Source organism: Semicossyphus pulcher, unplaced genomic scaffold (genome assembly GCF_022749685.1).
Source record: "Semicossyphus pulcher isolate SPU_LCO1_2020_fin unplaced genomic scaffold, fSemPul1.0.p SCAF_3, whole genome shotgun sequence".
NCBI classification, from domain to species: domain Eukaryota; kingdom Metazoa; phylum Chordata; class Actinopteri; order Labriformes; family Labridae; genus Semicossyphus; species Semicossyphus pulcher.
The window spans coordinates 2,500,599-2,520,442 of NW_027211704.1; the positions used below are offsets into that span (position 1 = coordinate 2,500,599).

The 19,844-nt window shown below is 42.0% G+C and overlaps 1 protein-coding gene across 1 annotated transcript in view; it reads left to right on the forward strand.

Moving 5' to 3' along the window:
- Positions 1-19,797, forward strand: part of eya2 (EYA transcriptional coactivator and phosphatase 2) — a 32,499-nt gene extending 12,702 nt beyond the window's left edge. Inside the window, exons 5-16 of the mRNA XM_069677737.1 lie at positions 1,232-1,348; positions 5,275-5,351; positions 5,464-5,647; positions 6,133-6,269; positions 6,386-6,469; positions 10,837-10,926; positions 14,459-14,517; positions 15,263-15,423; positions 17,171-17,285; positions 17,405-17,526; positions 17,637-17,737; positions 18,108-19,797. Of these exons, the coding sequence (XP_069533838.1) occupies positions 1,232-1,348; positions 5,275-5,351; positions 5,464-5,647; positions 6,133-6,269; positions 6,386-6,469; positions 10,837-10,926; positions 14,459-14,517; positions 15,263-15,423; positions 17,171-17,285; positions 17,405-17,526; positions 17,637-17,737; positions 18,108-18,188 (1,328 nt within the window). The 3' untranslated portion in view covers positions 18,189-19,797. The remainder of the gene's footprint in view (positions 1-1,231; positions 1,349-5,274; positions 5,352-5,463; positions 5,648-6,132; positions 6,270-6,385; positions 6,470-10,836; positions 10,927-14,458; positions 14,518-15,262; positions 15,424-17,170; positions 17,286-17,404; positions 17,527-17,636; positions 17,738-18,107) is intronic.
- The last annotated feature ends 47 nt before the right edge of the window (positions 19,798-19,844 follow it).

The following is a 19,844-nucleotide window of genomic DNA, read 5'->3' on the forward strand; positions in this document are numbered from 1 at the left end:
CCTTGCACGTAAAAAACACACTGACATGAGGACAGAGAGAGAGACGTTTACTTTTTCTGTCAGTTTTATTTTCGGTCAGTGTGTGCAGAAAAAAACTTTAAAACACGGGTATCATAAGCTGTGCATCTTCCCTACATCATACACGCACTGTGTATAGTTGCTGTAGATTTATGATTGGCTAGTTTTACCTTTCAAAGTTTGCAGTTCCACACAGAACCTTTTGACGGCTGCAGAAGTTTATGAATTTTTCTCCGGTTCCGAATCTCACAGCGCCACACCTGCTTTACCTGCACCTGGCAGTAATGCTTTCTTCTTCTTCTTTTGTTACTTAATGGCGGTTAGCAAACAGCTTTCAGATGCGCTACAGCCACCGCCTGGCGGAAGTACCGCATTAAAAGCAGGCGCCGGCAAACAATGAAAAATATTTTTTAAGATGAGATAATAGTCGCATGAACTTTATTTTTTTTTTATAAATTAATGACTATTCGAACATTCAAAATGCACGACCCATCCCTAACCAAAACACATGACAGACATTTTGTAATGTACACAAGCTGGGTGGTGGGATGCAGAGCTGTTTTTAGTGGGTCGCGGATGTGTGCTTGGAAAAAATAAGTTATGGCAAAAAGTTGCTTTTATTTTGAAGGATACAGGTTTCCTTTAACATGCGTGCAGTAGAAGTGTATTTAAGTCACATTCCACGTATGTCTATTCCCTGATTGGGTAATCCCAGCTGCAGTTACATTCTGAAACTTGATGAGCATTTATGTTGCAGTTTTTAGCAAATTTCTGTAGAGAGATTTTCTCCTTATGCTCTGCCACCATTTTGGTTGACTATTATACTGTTGTGTTTTGTGAAGTTGACATGCTGTGGTGTTACGTTCAGGCTCAGGTCCAAACTGCACCATTTTTCACCATAAACCTGGTAACCAGAGTTCAGAAAGGTCAGAGAAACTAGCGTGTGTTACAGGCCTTGTAGCTTCATCTAATTAACTGGGAAAGACGTAACTTGTTCTAATATTATACAAAAATAAAGCTGTCTGCAGTGGTGTTAGTCATTATTTTAATCTCCATACAGATTTACTGTAGTTGACATCATTTAAAACCACATCTAGATCATTGACTTATTTCTCCTTTGTATGAATAATTGTAACTCTGAATGTTGTTTAATTTTTGTGAGGCCAAACAAAAGTATCCTCTGCTCGCTTAACGACGTCTCTCCATTGTTTAGACATAAAAACAGAAGACGGCCTGAGTCACTCTCCAGGACAGACGGGACTACTGGGCTACTCAAACTTCAGCAGCACTTCTCCCAGTCAGAGTCTCTACAGCTACTCACACACACACGGTCAGCCTCAAACACTGTCACACACACTTACGGGACGGAGCATCCCTCCTTGTTTTGCCTTCCTCTTTTACTGCTCCTCTCCTCTTTCCTCATCTCTCTCTCTTTCCCTCTCCTCCTCTCCGCCACACCTGTTCTCCATTAGCTGCGGTCTGGACTCCTGGCGTCAAAAGTCTCCCCACCCCTCCTCTTTTCTCGGGGTCAGGCCCCCTTTCTCCACTCAGACCAACAACACAGCATGCGAGCGCTTGTGACTGTTTGAGAAAAAAAAAAGAGAGTGCGAAAACATTGACAGAGAGGAAGAGAAAGGGAGAGAAAAAACAAGATTAAGGGAGAAAACAAGAGATGGGCAGAGGGTCTTTGCTGAAAGACAAAACTGTAGACGAGCTTTGCCCCGGAGGGTGTGCGGCTCTCTGCCCACGCATGGCTGTGTGTGTCTGAGATTGTGTTTTTGTGTGTGCTGTACACATTCCTCAGTCGTCCGGCGCCCAAAGCATGACTCGCTCAGTGCGACTTTATGGCTTTGAAAGCAGCGTGAAATTGACCCTGTGTGTGTGCGAGGGGAGAGGTTAAGGTGCGTTATACGAAGGGGTGAGCTGGTTTAAAGTTGCAGACGGGGGGGTGACCCCATTTCCACTGTATGGATGAGACAAAGGAGAGACACAACAGGATTAAACTGTAAACAGACGAGGTGGTGACATGGCTCTGCAGCCCGCATGTTGCTACATGAAATATTAAAATGCATAATAATTTGTTTATCTTTAGCTTATCTTGTCTTGAGCCCTTGCCTCCACAAACCATCTGACAACTTACAAAAGATAGTGTTTCCATACCTCCTACTTCGCTAAAGTATGTTCGGTTTCACCAAAAGTATAGGGGCGGTTGGTTTTTGACTGGAAATAAGTAGCAGTGTACTCACTAAGTTTATAGCTGAGATCACTCAACAAAGCATCAATACAAGAACAAAGTCAGACAGGGCAGGAAACATGAGTTTACACATCAGACAGGTTTTCAACAACCTTCAGGACAGCCAAACTTAATATGAAGAGAAAGCAAACATCCACACTAAAATATTAACTATTGTCAACATTCAGATAAGATAACCAAGCAAAACTGATGGTGTGTTTACAACCTGTCATCATCTGAGTTGTGATGTCCAACCAATGAGGGCCAACCAATTCAGGTTAACCTGAAGGTTATAATATTTCAAGCTTCATATTTCACTCTGTGATACCTGTGGAGTAGCTTAGCATAATTTACAGTTAAAAAAACAAAAAACTGAAACGACTCAGTCAGCTCTGTCCCTTTAAGAACTTTCTTCTGATTGGCCGGCTCTCCGAAGCCTGCTGAGGTCACAAAGTGCAGCGTGTAGAAAAAACAGTGTGAGACCTGGCGTTCACAGCAGCCTGCAGACTGAGCTGAGAAGCCTGGGACTTACTCCAACATACTTTTACCTACAGATCTGAAACTTCACCCACATTTAGTCTGAACATCCAACATTGTAAAATTATATATATGTCTTAAAATGCGAAACAGCATAATACCTCCTCTTTAAATACTGCAAATTCCACACAGGACGAGGCATTTCTTAGCATGAGAATTTCTTCTCACCAGCTTTAACTTTACTTTGATCAGAATGAAGTTTGGTGAGATGTCAAGGAGACGACTGAGCTGTTCACACAACCAAAGGTCACAAGCAGAGTACATGAGGAGCAGATCGTAACCCCTCTGTCCACACTAGTTTTCCACATCTCTTCCTCTTTGAGAGAATATTCAGATGTCAGATATTACACTGGAATGTAAATACTCATGGAAAGCCACTTTGGAGGAAACCTCTTACAAAACGCAGACCCTTCAGTGACTGTGCTCGGTCGGAGCACGACTGTTGAACCAACAAACATTTTTTAACAAACTGCAGTTTGAGTTTGAAAGACACTGTTCCTAAACAAAACAAATTTGTTTGAATATTTTTTATGCATAAATCATTAACTGCAAACTTCAAACAGTAATAAACTGCCACAACAACCAAATGTTTGTAGGATTTCAGAATGTTTCCATGTCATCCATTATACTGTACACAATACACACGCACGCACACACAGGCACACGCACCACAAAGAAACATCCAAACACGTACTGTACAGTACACTGTGTGTACAACTGAAACCAAATGGGGACTATGGGAGCTTTTTGGTGTTTACTCGAGAAACCTCCTGTATTTTTCCTTGAGTTGCTTTGAAGATTGTTGTGTTGTCCGGGGAGGTTTCTGTGTGGTTCTTCCATTGAGTCATTATTCCCTTGTTTGTCATGCACTGTGGAGGGGAAAGGAACAAATGGGGAGGACTAAAGAAGAGCAGTAGTGGACTCGTGAAATGACAGAAGGTAGATTTGAAGTGAACCTTTAAAATGTATCAGGACCGTTCAGGTCGTATCAGAGAAGAGGAGGCTTCGTTAATCCCAAAGAGTCCCGAAGAGGAGTCAAAACAAACACGGGAGGCGCTTCACAAAAAGTGCTTTACAAACACATTAGAAGTTAAAATAATAAAATGTAGAGTTACAATGCATTTAAAGAAAAACTGAAAAATGTACACAGGAATAAAAGAGTTTGGAAGGCCAGACTGCAAAAGCCCGATTGCCCTTCGTCTTCAATCGGGCTCAGCAAACTCCGATCAGCTGATCTGAGAGGGCGCCCCGGCTCATAGGGGGTTAGTGAATCAATAATGTACCTAGGGGCCTGGTTAGGTTGAGCTTTAAAAGTTAGCAACAACTTCAAACCATCAACTTTGCGGACATAAATTGAAATATTACAAAAACTGTCTGATGGGCTGACAGACAATTTTGTGTCGGCATTCCTGGTCCCCAGAGAATGTATCCTAATGACTGAGATACCCAGACTTCACTTCTGCTAACCATGAGGCTGGTATTTGTGTTTTGCTAACTGTTGGCTGCATTGCCATCAAATTCTAATAACTGGCAATCTATTCAATTAGTTTCATCATCAAGTCAAAACTTTTCTCAAAAGAAAGACAGCTTCAACTGCACTGTGTCTCTACGACCAATAAGCACATGTTGCAATAGACTCTTCACAGGGTGCATGCTAGCATCCTAACATTAGCAGTTAGCATCTCATAAAGTCATATGTATAACTCACTTCGAATTTCTGCCCCTCACAGGAGCTTTATTTACCACATCTACATTAAGCACTATATAATCTGTCCACTGATTGATCACTGAGAAGCATGTGGAAGTCAAATCTTTTGTTTGAAACGGTGTGAGCAAGTTATACTTATAGTTAAAATATGTTTACATGACGTGGTAGAGAATTTATGGGAAGCCACATACAATGCACTGTTTTTATGTCGAAAGATCATCTGTTTCTCTATGACCCATTAACCTTTCTGCAGTGTTGTAATTCCCATCAGTATCATCTTTCACATAAAAAGATACCTGAAATACAGAAGGAATGGAGTTGAAATAAGAAATGATATCCAGTGCTGTTGGTGGAGGTAAAAAGATTACGTATAATTAATCATGGACGGATCGGCAGAAAGAAGCCGTGCGAGGAAGTGTCAGTGTCGGAGGAAATTGCTCGGAGAAAGACATTCCTGCCTCGGCTTGATTAGACTGAGCAGATTCCCAGAGCCTCGGCAGCAGCAGAAGCAGCAGCAGACTTTCCCACCTGTATTGTTATGTCAAACATAAATCTGTCTCCCAGCCCCCGCAGCACTGAGCTGTCACTGAGAGAGAAGTCAAAGTTTACTGCTCATTATTTCCTCCGGACTGTTTCACGGATCAGACCGGATGCTGTGAAATTACACCTGAAGTTGAATCAGATGTGTCACAGGAAAAATCTCCTGGTTAAAGTTTGTGTTCCGAAATGTTTAATTGTTACCTGAAAGTCTGACATTTGTCTTCATATCATTTCTCAGGTGGTGGTATTTCATCTGGAATCTTCCAAGGCACACATGCGATCTCAAGTTCAACGCCCTTCAACCCTACCCAACAAGTGAGCAATGTAACTTCAACATATAATTAAACTCCAATTTTAATTTCTTCTTGCAAAATAGGTTTCAGTCATTTCTGCAAAGAGAAAATGTAACTTGTTTTCATGTTGACAGGAGTTTTCAGCGTACTCAAGCTACAGTCAGAGTCAGTACTCTCCGTATTATAACTCGCATCACTACAACAGCCCCTACCTGACCGGCAGCAACATCAGCCCTGCTGCCATCACGGCTCCGTTAGCCTATCAGCATGCAGAGCACCCCGTCATGCTGCCCAATCACAGCCCAGAGTCACACACAGGTAAGAACCATGTTTTTGTTAGGATTTTTATCACGTTCAGGTAGATTTTTTTTGTATGTTTTAGTTTTTTGACACACAATCAATTACAATATAATAACATATAAAACCTCACCCTAACCCTTACCCCAAAATGAACATTGACTGTACTGTACAGGGTAAAGGAAAAGAAAGCCATTTACACATATATATATGGCCAACCGCGGAATAACAGAGAACAAAAGTGGGCTAAGAATGGACCCCTGAGGAACACCACAACAAAAAATACCTCTAAATACCTCTAAAAAGTATTCATAAAGTCGAGCTGACTCTGTGAGAGACCCTGACTCTGTGAGAGACCCTGGATCCTACATTTCCCATGGTGCAACTATAAAGCATTCTAAGTGATCTAAACGTTGACTTGTACAAACTGCTTATGTCCCCTGTAACATGCTCTTGATTTGATAAATTACAGCCTAATCTCTGTGTTCTTGGTGTGTCTGTTCTAGGAGAGTACCACCTGCCACCCAGCCCCCCCACACCAGGTAAAGAGGAGGGGGTCCCGGCACGGAGGGGGTCAGATGGGAAGTTGAGGGGGAGAAAAAGAGTCAGTGACCCCGCTCCACCTCTGGACTCTGATATAGAGGTAAACACACACTCGCACGATCTTTCTGTACAATATTTGTCTTTCTCTCTCTCTCACACTTACACACACATAAACTTTCATGAGGTTAACATTACATATCTGTTATTTCACTGCAGCGTGTGTTTATCTGGGACCTGGATGAAACCATCATCATTTTCCATTCGCTCCTCACGGGAACCTTCTCCTCACGATTTGGCAAGGTACAGTGATACGACCCCTCCCTTTGTTATTTACTGTAAGAAGTACGCGCAGCAGCTTAAGTCATACAGCAGGTAGGCACAGTGTGGCACAAAACAACAAACCCATGTGATGTTGCTTTAGTAAAATCCCCCTTTTATTTATGCTTGTTTGACTAACAGCTAAAGGTTTAGAGTCCAACACCTTTGGGTGTCATCCCCGAGCATTTTCACACGCTGACTGTTTTGCCTTCCTGCCCTCTTGTTTCTTTTCATAATGCACCGGGGTTGTTTAGCTTCCCTGGCATCCTGCAGCGTGATTGACAGCCAGCGGGACCTTTACATAACAAGACAGGCAGCTGACAAGGGGCGGACAGCGGTGCGTTTCTTGGTTTTGGCCGGGGATCCGTGTTTTGAATTCTCACGGTCCCCCTGCGGGTTGACACAAGGCTGATGGGAGTTTGAGAGCAGCGTTTCTGATCGGTTCAGCCCCCATGGCGGGCCATGCATGCCGTTGTTTCTTTTTCTTTCTTTCCTGCAAAGGAGAGGGGGTCAGAAAGAGAAAACAAGGACAAGAGACAACTAAAGAGAGCGAGAGAGAGAGAGAGAGGGAGAGCGCAAGAGTGGATGTGTTGAAATGTGACTCATATGCCAAAAATTCCTGATTCCTCCCACCACCCAAACACCCCGCTGCTGGATCCAGGGAAGCTCAGTTGGATAGACTCTGACATCAAAACTTAGACATGCAGCAGAGGGCCTGCATGAGTGACAGCGGAAAAACAGATTAACAATCCAAAGCGTCAAGACCGCTTACAAGCTAGCAACGTCTCTACCTCTCTGATTTGCAGCCAATCTATCTTACTTTGACAACCATATTACATTTTCTTTCTGCCATGAATTATCTCCACTTCCCCGTTTTGGCTCTACTTTTACCAGCCCAGGATCTTCCCATTAGAGTCAGCCCATTAAGCTCTTATCATATACAAATGTTTGGAGCTATACGTAGAGGCGAGTCTGGGCCCAGCGTGCAGGAAAAAGACTAATGGCCGCGTTGAAAGACAGTTGTTTTCACCAGAGGTGAACGGAGATCCACATGAGGAGCTGATTCCCCCCCCCTCTAACTGCTCTTCCATTATCTCATCTATCATACAGCCCCACTATCTGTCCTTTATAGTGTGAGAATTCTCTTTCCCAAGCTCTGTCTTTCATATTAAGCATCCCCTGTGTCAGAGTAAAGGTGGGAACTGGATAAGCTGGGTGCTGTTTTTGTCTTTTTCTTGACCCTTTTCTTTGGCGTTCTTCTTGAATTCTTCTCTGGGATTATCAGGAAGAGGCTTTTATTTTGAAGTCCTTTTGAGGGACGGTGATTACAGATAATTATTTCAATTATTACACAAGCAGAACAATCCTCTCTTAAGCCTTTAATGCCTCCTCCTTCAGCCTTTCAGGTCATATCTTCCTCCTCTTGCCAGTGTTCCTCCCACTCCTCCTCGTGAACTTTTCCCGCCTTTCGTCCTTAATTACCTTTTTCTCTTTGCACCCTTTTTTTTGAAGGGTTGCTTTTTGTAATTGTCATCGTTTACTGCACTTGTGTCATCAAGCCCATCTCCACCATTTTTAAGCCAGAAGACGGCTCTGCCTGTGACTTCAGACGCATTAATCTCTCATTCACCTTTGGCTGACACTTCGTCTTCTCCTGTCTCGCTGCCAGAGACGAGCCAACGCTGCCGTCAAAACCATTCAGCACACACACTGTACACACACCTGCTTTTGTAGTCTGTGAACAACACACCCACGCTCTTAGTCAGCCTGGCTGCCCACATGTCATTTATGTGTTTCTGCGGGTGATGATTTATTATTTGATTATTAAAAAACAAAACTGAAGCTGGTGTGATGCAGCAGCGGCGTATTGTTTTGGGTTTTTTCCATGCGAGAAGAAAAAAAACAGAAGAGGCTGAGCGATGTGAGGTGTCGATAAAGAGAGAAAACAGGAAGAAAGTTAAACTTAAACAAAGCACATTATTTTACAGATATCTGACATTTGATTACAGATGTACAGCTCCGGAAAAAACATAAGAGAGCACTCCGATTGTTCCTTAAATCAGCATCTCTCTCTACACGTCATGGCCAGCCCAGCCCAGATCTGAAGCCCACTGAAAACCTCCTGAATGTGATCAAGAGGAAGGTCACGAGCCATTAAACAAACAGGCGGCCTAACGTCACACAGCAACAATGTGACAGACTGGTGGAGAGCACGCCAAGATGCATGAACGCTGTAATTAAAAATCAGGTTATTCCACCAGATACTGATTTATGAACTCTTCCTCAGTTCAAACATTAGTAGTCTGTTGTTTAAAAACATGAATATTTTCAAAAAGACCTAAATGAGAACATTTTATTTGAAAGTAGGAGAAATGTTGAACACAATAAAACAAAAGTTAATTTTACACAAACACAAACCTGTAAACAGAAGAACCAGAGAAAAACATATTTTTGCAGTGGTCTTTTTTTCCAGAGCTGTCTCTGACCAAGTGAAATCTTATTGTTTATGAACAATTAAATCCATTCCACTAATGAAGGCCTAATGATAAAGGACACATGGAATGAACACACAAACGTTCAGCCTGTTAAAGCTTATTTACTACAACATACTTTTTTCTTGTTTATTTTTCCCATAATTTTAAGCAGTCACTTACAGTTTCGTTGGGTCCGTCGGTCGACCACTGCAGTCCAGACTAGGGCTGAAACTTATTGCAATTATTTTGACTTACAGTGTATTGCAATTTCAAAATGAATTGCGATATGAAATCATTTTTACATCATTATTCTCATTTTCATTCAGATTTTTTTTTTATCTTACCAAACAAAGATATTTGATACTTCCGTCTGTGTATGATGTGGAGGCCAGAACGTCTCTGCAGCACAATATTTGAAGCTCCCGTGAGGCACTTTCTGTTTGTGTTGATTTTGGCGCCCCCTGTGGACAAAGCTGTACCTCTTATCTTTGTCGATTTTGTCCTGTTCCTGATTTTAAGTGGTGGTTTTATACAGAAAATCTCATCCTACCTGCTTTTAACAGTCAATTACTCACTCACTTTTTTCCCTGAAAAATGTAAACAAAGGCAGCGTGCAGGTAATCGCTTCGTCTGACACCTACCTGGTCTACCACTTAACTCCACACCATAGACTGTGTATGAATATACAATACACTGTCCATTTTATATAGCATATCTTTATTTACAGTCTGTGGTCCAGACTGATGTAACTATGGGAGGAAACGATTGACATTCATGTTCCTGAGAAGATGAATCCCTAATGACGCCTATATTTTCCAATAGCGCCACCGTGTGGTTGACAACGTCTGGTTGCATTTTCATCGTGGGAATACAGAAGAATAAAGAAAACAGATTTTTGCGCTTTAAACCGAATTGAAAACCATCCAGAATTAAAACTAAAGGGCGACACAAAAACACTAAAGGGGTGGTTTAGCTGTAAGATTTTTGAATGAATGAACTCTATTGAATTACGTTCTTTGTGGTTTTATAGAGTCAGCAGTTAATTATTTTAATTCGATTATTAAAAGCTGTAAATATGATTCAGTGGGGACAGAAAACTGTCTGCCAAGATTATATAACACAAGTCCAACGAGAGGCAGTGAAGATAAGAATCACCACAGACTTTGATTGACAGATGAATGTTCACACTCGCCTCTCCCTGAAACCTGTTCGTGTCAGTGCAGTTGATGAGCCTGCAGAGAGACAAGCAGGCGGCTGCACTGACAACACATAATGACAAGACTGACGGTGTTAAATAATAGGATTTAACTAATTATTTTCTGAATACCAAACCTCTTAAATCATCCGTCTGAGCCTGACTGTATGATTAAATTATTTATTAGGTAATTACAGTAACGAGGGTGCAGCTCCCGAGGTATTGTTCTGACAGCATTCATCTAAACTGGGTCAAAACCAGGCTGTAGTTTAGATGTGTTAAAGTGTGTGTGGCTGGGTTTGATTGAGAGTCTTCACTGAGCCTGAGGAGAAATGTGTTACCAGCGTATATACACTGAAAAGGCCTGAAGACAAAAACACATTAGATTCACTGTCCATCGCCTGTTTGATTGACAGGAAGTTTAATGTGTTGAGGGATTAATTTGTTGTAGTTTTGGTTCAAGAAGCCAGAAAAGAAGCAGAAATGTACACAGGAATATTTAATGTCTTAGTAGAGCTGTGTCTTTGTAGCGTCGTCTTATTAACTCTGAGGTTTGTGTGTGTCTCTGTGTGTGTGTGTGTGTGTGTGTGTGTGTGTGTGTGTGTGTGTGTGTGTGTGTGTGTGTGTGTGTGTGTGTGTGTGTGTGTGTGTGTGTGTGTGTGTATGTGTGTGTGCATCAGGACTCCTCAAAGGCAGTGTCTCTTGGTTTGTGGATGGAGGAGATGATCTTCAACCTGGCCGACTCGAGACTCTTCTTCAATGACCTGGAGGTGAGTTTAGAAATATGCAGGATTAATATCTGTTTTTGTCACTCTTAAATACTGCATTCAACCTCAGTCCTATCATGCTGTTATGGGGAGCTAATGCCATAATGGTAGTCGCTCTGTGCCTTTGGAGGACGCTATCCGCTTCTCCAATGGTCCCTGGAAAACCTCCACCAGACTACGTTAAACACGTCATCTGGCGGAGGCCAGGGAGCTCGCTAAACTACACTTCCTAAATCTAGGACGCCGGCCTCCGATGTCATGTCTCGTTCAGAATCGTCAGGTTCGAAATGCAGACTGCAGACCTGAAGATGTTTTAGACGATCCACCGGTATATTCTCGTCGTATTTTGGATTCTGTCCCGCTCTGAGCCATTGCCTGCAGTGAAACAGAATTTCACTCCAGCATCTCTCGCTGGGCTGTTCCTTTCAGAAGGAGGGGTGCAATGCATGCTGGGTGTTGAAGGAATGTAGAATGGGCGAAACCACGAGCTGTTTGTACAACTTTCTCCACTGCGATGGATTATTGCTTCTATCGATTACAGAGTGACGGTAGCTTTTTCCAGGGACAAATTGCTCCGTTTTAACTCGTTTATTCACTCTGTAATTCCCCTTGCAACCCTCTGCTTCTCAGTTTTCTTGCAATTAGTTTGCAAATCTTAGATTTTATACAGTAAGCTGGAAAATAGTAGCAGTGAGAACGTATTTAATAGTACAAACAGGCATACTGTTGAGCAGAACACGTTCCCTGCAACAGCCTAGAAAGAGGTTTGACATTTGGGGCTGTTTTCTTACCTGGCGTAAAGCACAGTGGCAGCCATTGTAGAAATCCCCTCTTCAAAATGTATCTTGTATTAGTTCTACAGCATTTTCCTAATAATTTGCCCTCCTCAGATGAGCCGTAATATTTAAAGAAGGGTGTTTTTACTGCTGGCATCAGTGCTCTTACAGTCAGACCCTCCTGCTTTCTAAAAAGTCTCCACTGTAAACTCGATAAAGCCTCTAAAAACGATGACTCCTCAAGAAAAGCTCCCTTAAAATCCAGTTTTACTACCTGCTAGTGACTGAAAGTTTCAGCCTGCATTCCTCGACCTTGTTCTGACAAAGGAAAAAAAACAGATTAGAGAGGGACGCAGAGAGAGAACAAGTACACATTGTGCCGTAATTATAGGTGTGTGTCTGAGTATCCGAGAGGAAAATTAGTCAAATGGGAGGAGGAACAGCCGAGAGGAGGGAAAGGAGCCAACAAAGCCATTTGCTAACCCGCTTCTTATCCCCTCTTTTGTTGTCGGGGCTCGGTAAATCTCTGAAGCAGTCGGCCGCAGAGCGCTGACAACTGCTGTTAAGTCTCGAGGTACAATTATCTTGTCCCTCCCGTGTCAGCAGATACGAGTAAATAAGTGGGTACCGGTGTTGTTGCTGCTGTCAGAGCTGTTATACCTGCAGAAGGATGTATAATTGACATTTTTATGCTTATTTAATTAAATTCAATGTTTCCAGGTGACATTAAAAAGGGGTTATAAAAAGATTACTGTGGCTTTATGTTGCTAATTTGCAGCTTTAAGCAGTTTTCTTTCACTTCAGATATATGGTTCGGCTGTGCATATCTAAACGGAGTAACTTGTTCATGCATTAATGTCGAGTAGATTTTACCACTGCAATGCTCTTTGCACTGCTCTTCCTATTAACATGTCCCTTATTAAACTAGAATCAGATTCAAGCTCTGCTGCTTTGAACTGGGACAAGAGAACATTCAGTTTCAGCAAACCAGCAGCTCCTCCCAGCGTCTCTTTTAGGACTGATTTTAGAATTATTTTACTTGTTTAATCGGCTCTAAGCGGTTTGGGACCGGCCTACATTACTAATGCTTTGTCACTTAATAATCCCTCACGTCCGATTAGAACCTCTGCAGCCGGTTTTCTTACTAAAACTGTCACACAGAGAAGGACAAAGGCAGTTAAACCTTAATTATTAAGCTCACAGCAGATCTATCACTCTCCCTACCAGAGGCGATGAGAGGTAAAACTATTTTTACGTGACAATTAAAAACGTTTTATTCAATAGAGCCTTCAGGTAATTGTCCCAATTACTTTGGTTTATTCTAATCTTTCACATATTTTATTGTTATTATGCAAACATAAGTTCAAACGTCCTTTAAACATGAATGTTTACATCATATTTCTGTTCTTGTTATTTGCTGTTTGTTTTGTTGTTTGTTTGATTGTTTTATCCTGCAGTACTTTTACTTTAATTTGCCTGTTTAGTTTAATTCTCCTGTTTCTTCTCTTTATTGTAAAACACTTTGGACTACTCTGTATGAAAAGTGCTGTTTAAAAATAGCTTAACTAATTTGATTGATTATTGTTATTATGATTATTATGATGGAGACGGTTATTGTTATTAGTAGTTGTTCTTAATAAAGTTTATTTTTATAGCACTAATCAAAACAGAGGTTACAAAGTGCTTTACAAAACATAAAAGCCCAACAATAAAATACACAACAGTGAAGGAATAAAACACAATAAGACAGGAAGTCATACCGGATAAAACAGGATCAACTTTAACCAGTGGTTCAGTTAAAAAAAGCAATAAATTAATAAATAAAACACCCAGAACAAAACCTAAAAAGAAAAATTACAAAAGTGATTTAAAGGATGATACCGATGTAGCGAGTCGGAGGTTCGACTAGTAAAGCCAGGGGGTTGTATGTATTGTATTGTCCGTAGCAGGGACTCTGTAGGGCGGATGGCACCTGAGTGGGAGTTGAGGCCTGTGGGAATAGAGTTATGTGGAGATGGAGGGAAGATGAGGTAGCGTCTCCATCTGGCTCAAGACGGCTGAAAGGTGATAGGAGACCCTGTCTGTCCCGGGTCACCGCGTGACAACTACAAGTTATACTAGCGCTCTGGTTTTTTCACGAGCGTGCACACGGTTGTGTTTATGTGGATGTGAAAGATAAAAGGTTTTGCAGGAAGTTAGACTCTTAAAAAGACAAAGAAATAAGAGAGTTTTTTCTCTTTGCTGATAATCTGATGATGGATTTAAGCTTCTTGGTTTTATTCTGAATAAGTGTCCAAGTTTCTGATTTAACTGCATATTGCTGAAGGTGTTTTGGCCGTTGCTTCACATTTAAGCTACAGTGTGGTTTTAATCCCTGCGGCCCGTTTGGTTTGTTGCGTTAGCATCCAATCGAGAGGAACAACATGCAAACCACTGTGTGCTTGACACAGACAATGGGCTTTCTTTGGAGGGATTTTCTCTAAGAGAAAAAGTTAAAAAATGCAGATGTACTTGACTTTAATTTACTGCGTGGTTCCACTAGAGTTTCACAGCCATGTTGACTGTCCTGTGTCTGTGGCGCCTCACTGTCCCGTGTCCCGACACCGTGCTTCCTCCCTCCTCGTCTTTTATTTAAGCTCTTTTTTATTTCTGTGGCTGCTATCACTCCCGCAGGCTCCCCTAAAGAAGAGAGACCTGCCTGTACAGCGCCACTCTGAAATAGATCTCATCTTATATCCGCTCTCCTTTTCATTTCCCAGGAATGTGACCAGGTTCATATTGATGACGTGGCATCAGACGACAACGGGCAGGACCTGAGGTAAAGCTCTACTGTGTTACTGTTGTGCTGCGGCTTGTGAACCAGACTTGCCCTCTGGGTTTTTTAGCGCACAGGAGAAGAAGAGAGACTCGGAGTGTGTGGGTTTCTCTGCGTCTGTGTGTGTTCATGCATGCAAGCATGTGCATGTCTTTTATTTCCCCCGACTTCCACAGCAGTATAATATGTCACAGGATTATCCAACGCTTTCATTTCTCATCAAACTTTCTCTTTATCATTCGCTCTGTCTCCCTCGGCCCAGACGTTTTATTATTGCATAAAGTTGTTGAAGCACTTTGGGATACTTTTAGGAGTGATCCGAGTAAAAGAAGCAGACTCTTCTGTTTTGAAGTATTTATTTTATTAAACTAGGCCCTTTTATATATTTATCCATGCCTCTCTGAGTGTATATACTGCATGATTTCTTACTGACAAAGCTTCATTCACGTCTGAAAGTCAGCGTCTGTGATGTTGAATTGTAAAGCACTTCTTGTCCATGAAATTTTTGTGGTAGCGCTGGCCGACCTCCCTAACGTTGATGAATGGTTTAAAGCAATGGCTTCTTGTTCATAACCAGAACAGTTTGAATGGATTCCTAGAGCTACAAAGTGTGTCCGTGAATATAACTGCAGCATGTCCTCGAGCATCCCCTCTGAAGCACAGATGATAGCACGAGATGTTCTGGAAAAATGCAGCTTGTGTCTTTATGATCTATATCCTGACGGCTTCCTGTATTGTGATCCGGCAGCACTTACAACTTTGGGTCGGACGGCTTCCAGAGCCCAGCGGGGGCCGGATCTCTGTGCCTGGGGTCAGGGGTCCACGGAGGGGTGGACTGGATGAGGAAACTGGCTTTCCGATACCGCAGAGTCAAGGAGATCTACAACACGTACAAGAATAATGTCGGAGGTAAGCCCCACTCTCATTTTGTATTTAGCTACGCTGCGTACGCCAAACCAGATATTTAGATTTAGTCTGAGGTTTACTAACGATTATCTGAGGTTTTCTAGCAAATAATGACTCATAATAAATTGTATATTAAAGCTATAATTGTAAATTAGAGTTGAGAGGATTCATTGGTTTGTCAATTAAAAGAAAATTAGTACTTGATTAATAATTTCAGTCATATTTCAAGCAAAAATGTCAAACTTTTTCTGCTTTCAGCTTCTTGAATGTGAGGACTCAGTGTTTGAAGACACTGAAGACAAGAAACGTTTTTGACTGACTAAAAAGTTCATTGATCAATCTTGAAAATAATTTGCAGAATAATCAATAATATAAATATTTAGTTTAGTTTAGAAAAGGGCATAAGTATCTTGTGTTTTATTCCAATTATTTAACAGGGTGCCAATGACTGTATGTATAGATGAACAACGCGTCTCCATCTGCTCTCATTGTATGAAATTAAAGCCCAAACTGATAGTCACTGCCATCTTGTGCTGGTGACATCATTTGGAGCAAGAGTCACCGTAGCCACTTCCGCTAACCGAAACACACACTTTACTTACCAAAATAACAGCAGAGATCCTGCTCGTCAGCATGTTTAACAGCAGAACAGCTTCTTGTGTTGGTCTGAGGTTATCGTTCACATATATGGAAACTTCAGTGACTGTAGTGATTGTTTTAGTCACGTCTCCTCTCGCCGTTCCTCCTCCTCTCTGCTAATCCGGAACAGATCGGCTGCAGGAGCCGGATTTGTTAACAGAGCTGTCAATCATCATTTTGACAGCATCAAATAACTAATTAAAAATAAACTTGGACACAAATCAGCATGATAAGAACTAACTATAATGACAGAAACATTCTTTTGACATGTATTTTGATTTTATAGTTTGACTCATGTCCCATCTGTTAACATGGAGGAGGCGGGCTTTATGACCTATACTGCAGCCAGTCAGCAGGGGGCGATAGAGAGGGTTTGGCTTCACTCTTAGGGAGCTGACATCAAAGACATCTTTCCTTCTCTCCATGTTGGAGGACGGCTGCATAAAAAGGTTAAAATCAGTGATCACATGACTGGTTTGCCTTTAGCCATGTTTGAAGTTCTGCTTTAAAAAAGACTTCAGACGGTACAGTCTCTCTTACCCTCAGCTGCTCTTACTGAAGATGCTGATTATCCAAAGGTTGTCCAAAGGCTGATGCCCCTGTCTCCCTTGTATTGCTCCTGCAGAATAACATTGTGTAGTGGTGGTAGTGCGTGATCCTTTACCAACTGCTAAACCACAATCTTGAAGTAAAGACAGTAGTGATTTCACCCGTGTTAGTTATATAGGTCATACAAGCTGCGTCAGACAAGTATGTCTTAAGCTCCTGTGTGTGCATCAGCCAAACCTCTGACAGGGTTGTGAGGATAAGGCGATTAACACCTGCTCTTTCCAAGAAGAATCTTTGTAAAGAAATGAGGTTAATTCTTGTCACACTGCCGATTAAAATAATTGAATAATGATAAGCTGAAAAAGCTTGAAAGAACAAGACACAAGTTCTTTTTCAGCATGGACCCTTGTGCTCTGCAATAGGGCTGCTGTAGCTCTGCTGGTAACCATGTGTCTGAGGTTTTGGCCTGAGGATGTGGTGCAGTGAAGCTGTAAGGGTTCATGTATCCCCGGCTCTGCTCCAGAGGTTGACCATGAAGCTTGTGTTTCCCTCTGATGTGCAGGTTTGGTGGGCAGCCCGAAGCGAGAGGAGTGGTTACAGCTGAGGAGAGAGATGGAGGTCCTGACGGACCTGTGGCTCACTCAGGCACTCAAAGCCCTGGCGCTTATCAACTCCAGGTATGTTCATGATGCCATTCATCTATATCCCATTAGGAGTTGAATTCATCTTTGTTGGTGATGTAGCACTTGTCATACCTTAACCGTAGTATGAATGTGTGTGTCCCGTCCTCTTCCAGGCCTAACTGTGTGAACGTGCTGGTAACAACCACCCAGCTCATCCCAGCGCTCTCCAAGGTGTTACTGTACGGCCTGGGCTCAGCTTTCCCCATAGAGAACATTTACAGTGCCACAAAGACAGGTGAGTAAAAGGACAGTCTTCTACTGTCCCCTATATGCCAATAGAATAATTACATTTCCCATTACAAAATCTTTTATTCTGAACTCTGATATTTTCCCCTCTTTTCAAAGGCAAGGAGAGCTGTTTCGAGCGAGTCTCTCAGAGGTTCGGTCGGAGAGCAGTGTATGTGGTGATAGGAGACGGAGCGGAAGAAGAGGCTGTGGCCAAAAAGGTATAACTCAATCTGGTAATTTATGACTCTGACTGCTGAAAAACTGACCTCAACTAATCAGTTAACCTTAAAGACACACTCCAGTTCTGCAGCTTCTGTGTCTGGCTTTTATTTTGAATAATCTCTGCTTTGAAATGTGAGGATTTTTCCTGGCTTTGGCAGTCCTGCAAATCTCTCTCTGTGCATTTAAGGCCAACATGTTATCCAACACATATACTTTGTCAAACACAACAATCCCTCTCCGACCACAGTCCATATTTCACATCTGCAATGCGTCTGCAGGAGCAGTTCAAACGACTAACGTATGCCTGTGTTTCCTTTGCATGTTTAACATTAAAAACTTTGTGTGATTTCATTTTTGCTTTCTCAGAAGAACATGCCGTTCTGGAGGGTTTCCTGCCGGGCCGATCTGGAGGCTCTGAGCCATGCACTGGAGCTGGACTACCTCTAGAGGGCGCCAGCTGTCACTTTTTGCTCTTCCAACCCAAATCATGAGAAGCTCCTGAGCTCCTGAGAGCAGCTCGTGGGTGAGGTTGCACCTAAAGAGACTGATTCAGAGTCAGTATTGCTGTTTCGAGGTTTGGTGCAAGGACTTTAATCCCTTACGAGCACCCAGGCGGACAATTTTACAGCAAAGCCAGAGGAACTGAGAGGATTTCAAAGTGAGGCTGCAGCTCGACACGAAGCCAAAGGACCAAAATAAATGTAAAGGACCAAAGCTTCAGAACTGACCCCAGGGAACGACGGTTAAAACTGCAAATAGCTTTTTCTTTACTATTTCCTGCTTTTAAATTCACTTCATCTCAACTTCATGAAAGGTGTCCCACTTCTGTACGCAAAAGAAAGTGATGCACTGAATGCAAAATGTTACATCCTGACTATCGAACACAGCGAGTACTGTATGTTTGTTTGCATGGATGAAAACTCAGATACTTGTTAGATTTTTTGTTCGGATGTGTCTGTTTGTTTATTTGTTGTGAGACTTACACATTTTCCACTGAGAAATAGAAGCAAGATTTAAAGTTATGATGCTAAATGGACTAGAACCATTAGATCAATTGTTAGATAAATATCATGTAGTGTTCTCCTCATAGGTAGAGGCTTTAAAGTAATAATCTCAAAGATTTTCACGTGAATAAATGTCTGTTAAGTCTCTATCTGTCGCTGAATGAGGTGACACAATGGTGATTGAGCCTATGGCCCACTGATGAAAGCCTTTGCATTTGCAGTATCACAGGCTGGCTGTCTGTGGCGACTTTCACGGAAAAAAATCACAAGCAGCGCCCAGTTAGTGACGCGTTTTCCATCAGCCAGCAGTGGTTGGTCTGCCAGAGAGGGTAGGCGGAGCTAAGAGGCTGCTTTTCCGGTCTCTTTTTGTTCAGCCACAGTAGACTTGCTGTGGCTGAACACTTGCAAAGAAAAGATGGATGACTACAGATACAACTTCAACAAGAAGTGAAAATCCAAAGAAAAAGAAACAAACTCGACGCTCAGATGAAGCAAACAGTCTGAAAAGGAAAGCGACCGTCAGCCAGGAAAATCAAGAGTTACAACCGGAGCCAACCGTGGACGTCACACATGCAGCACTGTCTGGATATCTGGGAAGTGTGCTCCTGCAATTACCGTTTATCGCCATAAGGTGCCGCCAAAGAGAGCGAAAATGAGATCTTTGAGATTATTACTTTGAAAGGGTCTGATTTATTTTACTTTTAAATGTGATCTATTTATTATTGGTTTAAATCACAACACAATGAGGTTATACAGCGTTACAAATCTCCTTTAAAGACCGAAAGTATGATCTTGTAAAGCGTTTTTAAAAAGAGGTTTTCTTGAGGCTGTCGCTCAAATCCTTCCGTTTGATTCTGGGTTGTAAATGTCGTCGTGTCTCCTTCTGTTCTGTCGCCGTTTCCTTTCCTAATAACCTGTCTGTAATATAGATCGCGGTCGTGCATGTGCCGATCACACTGCCTGTCAGCTTAGCTATGATTTGTATATAAAGCTTTATTGTCCATTTGTTTTGACAGACAGTTAAATAGATTAATAAAGATAAATTAATTGCATTGTGGGTAAAAGTGTGTTGACTTTTATTTTTAGCTTTTCCAAGAGG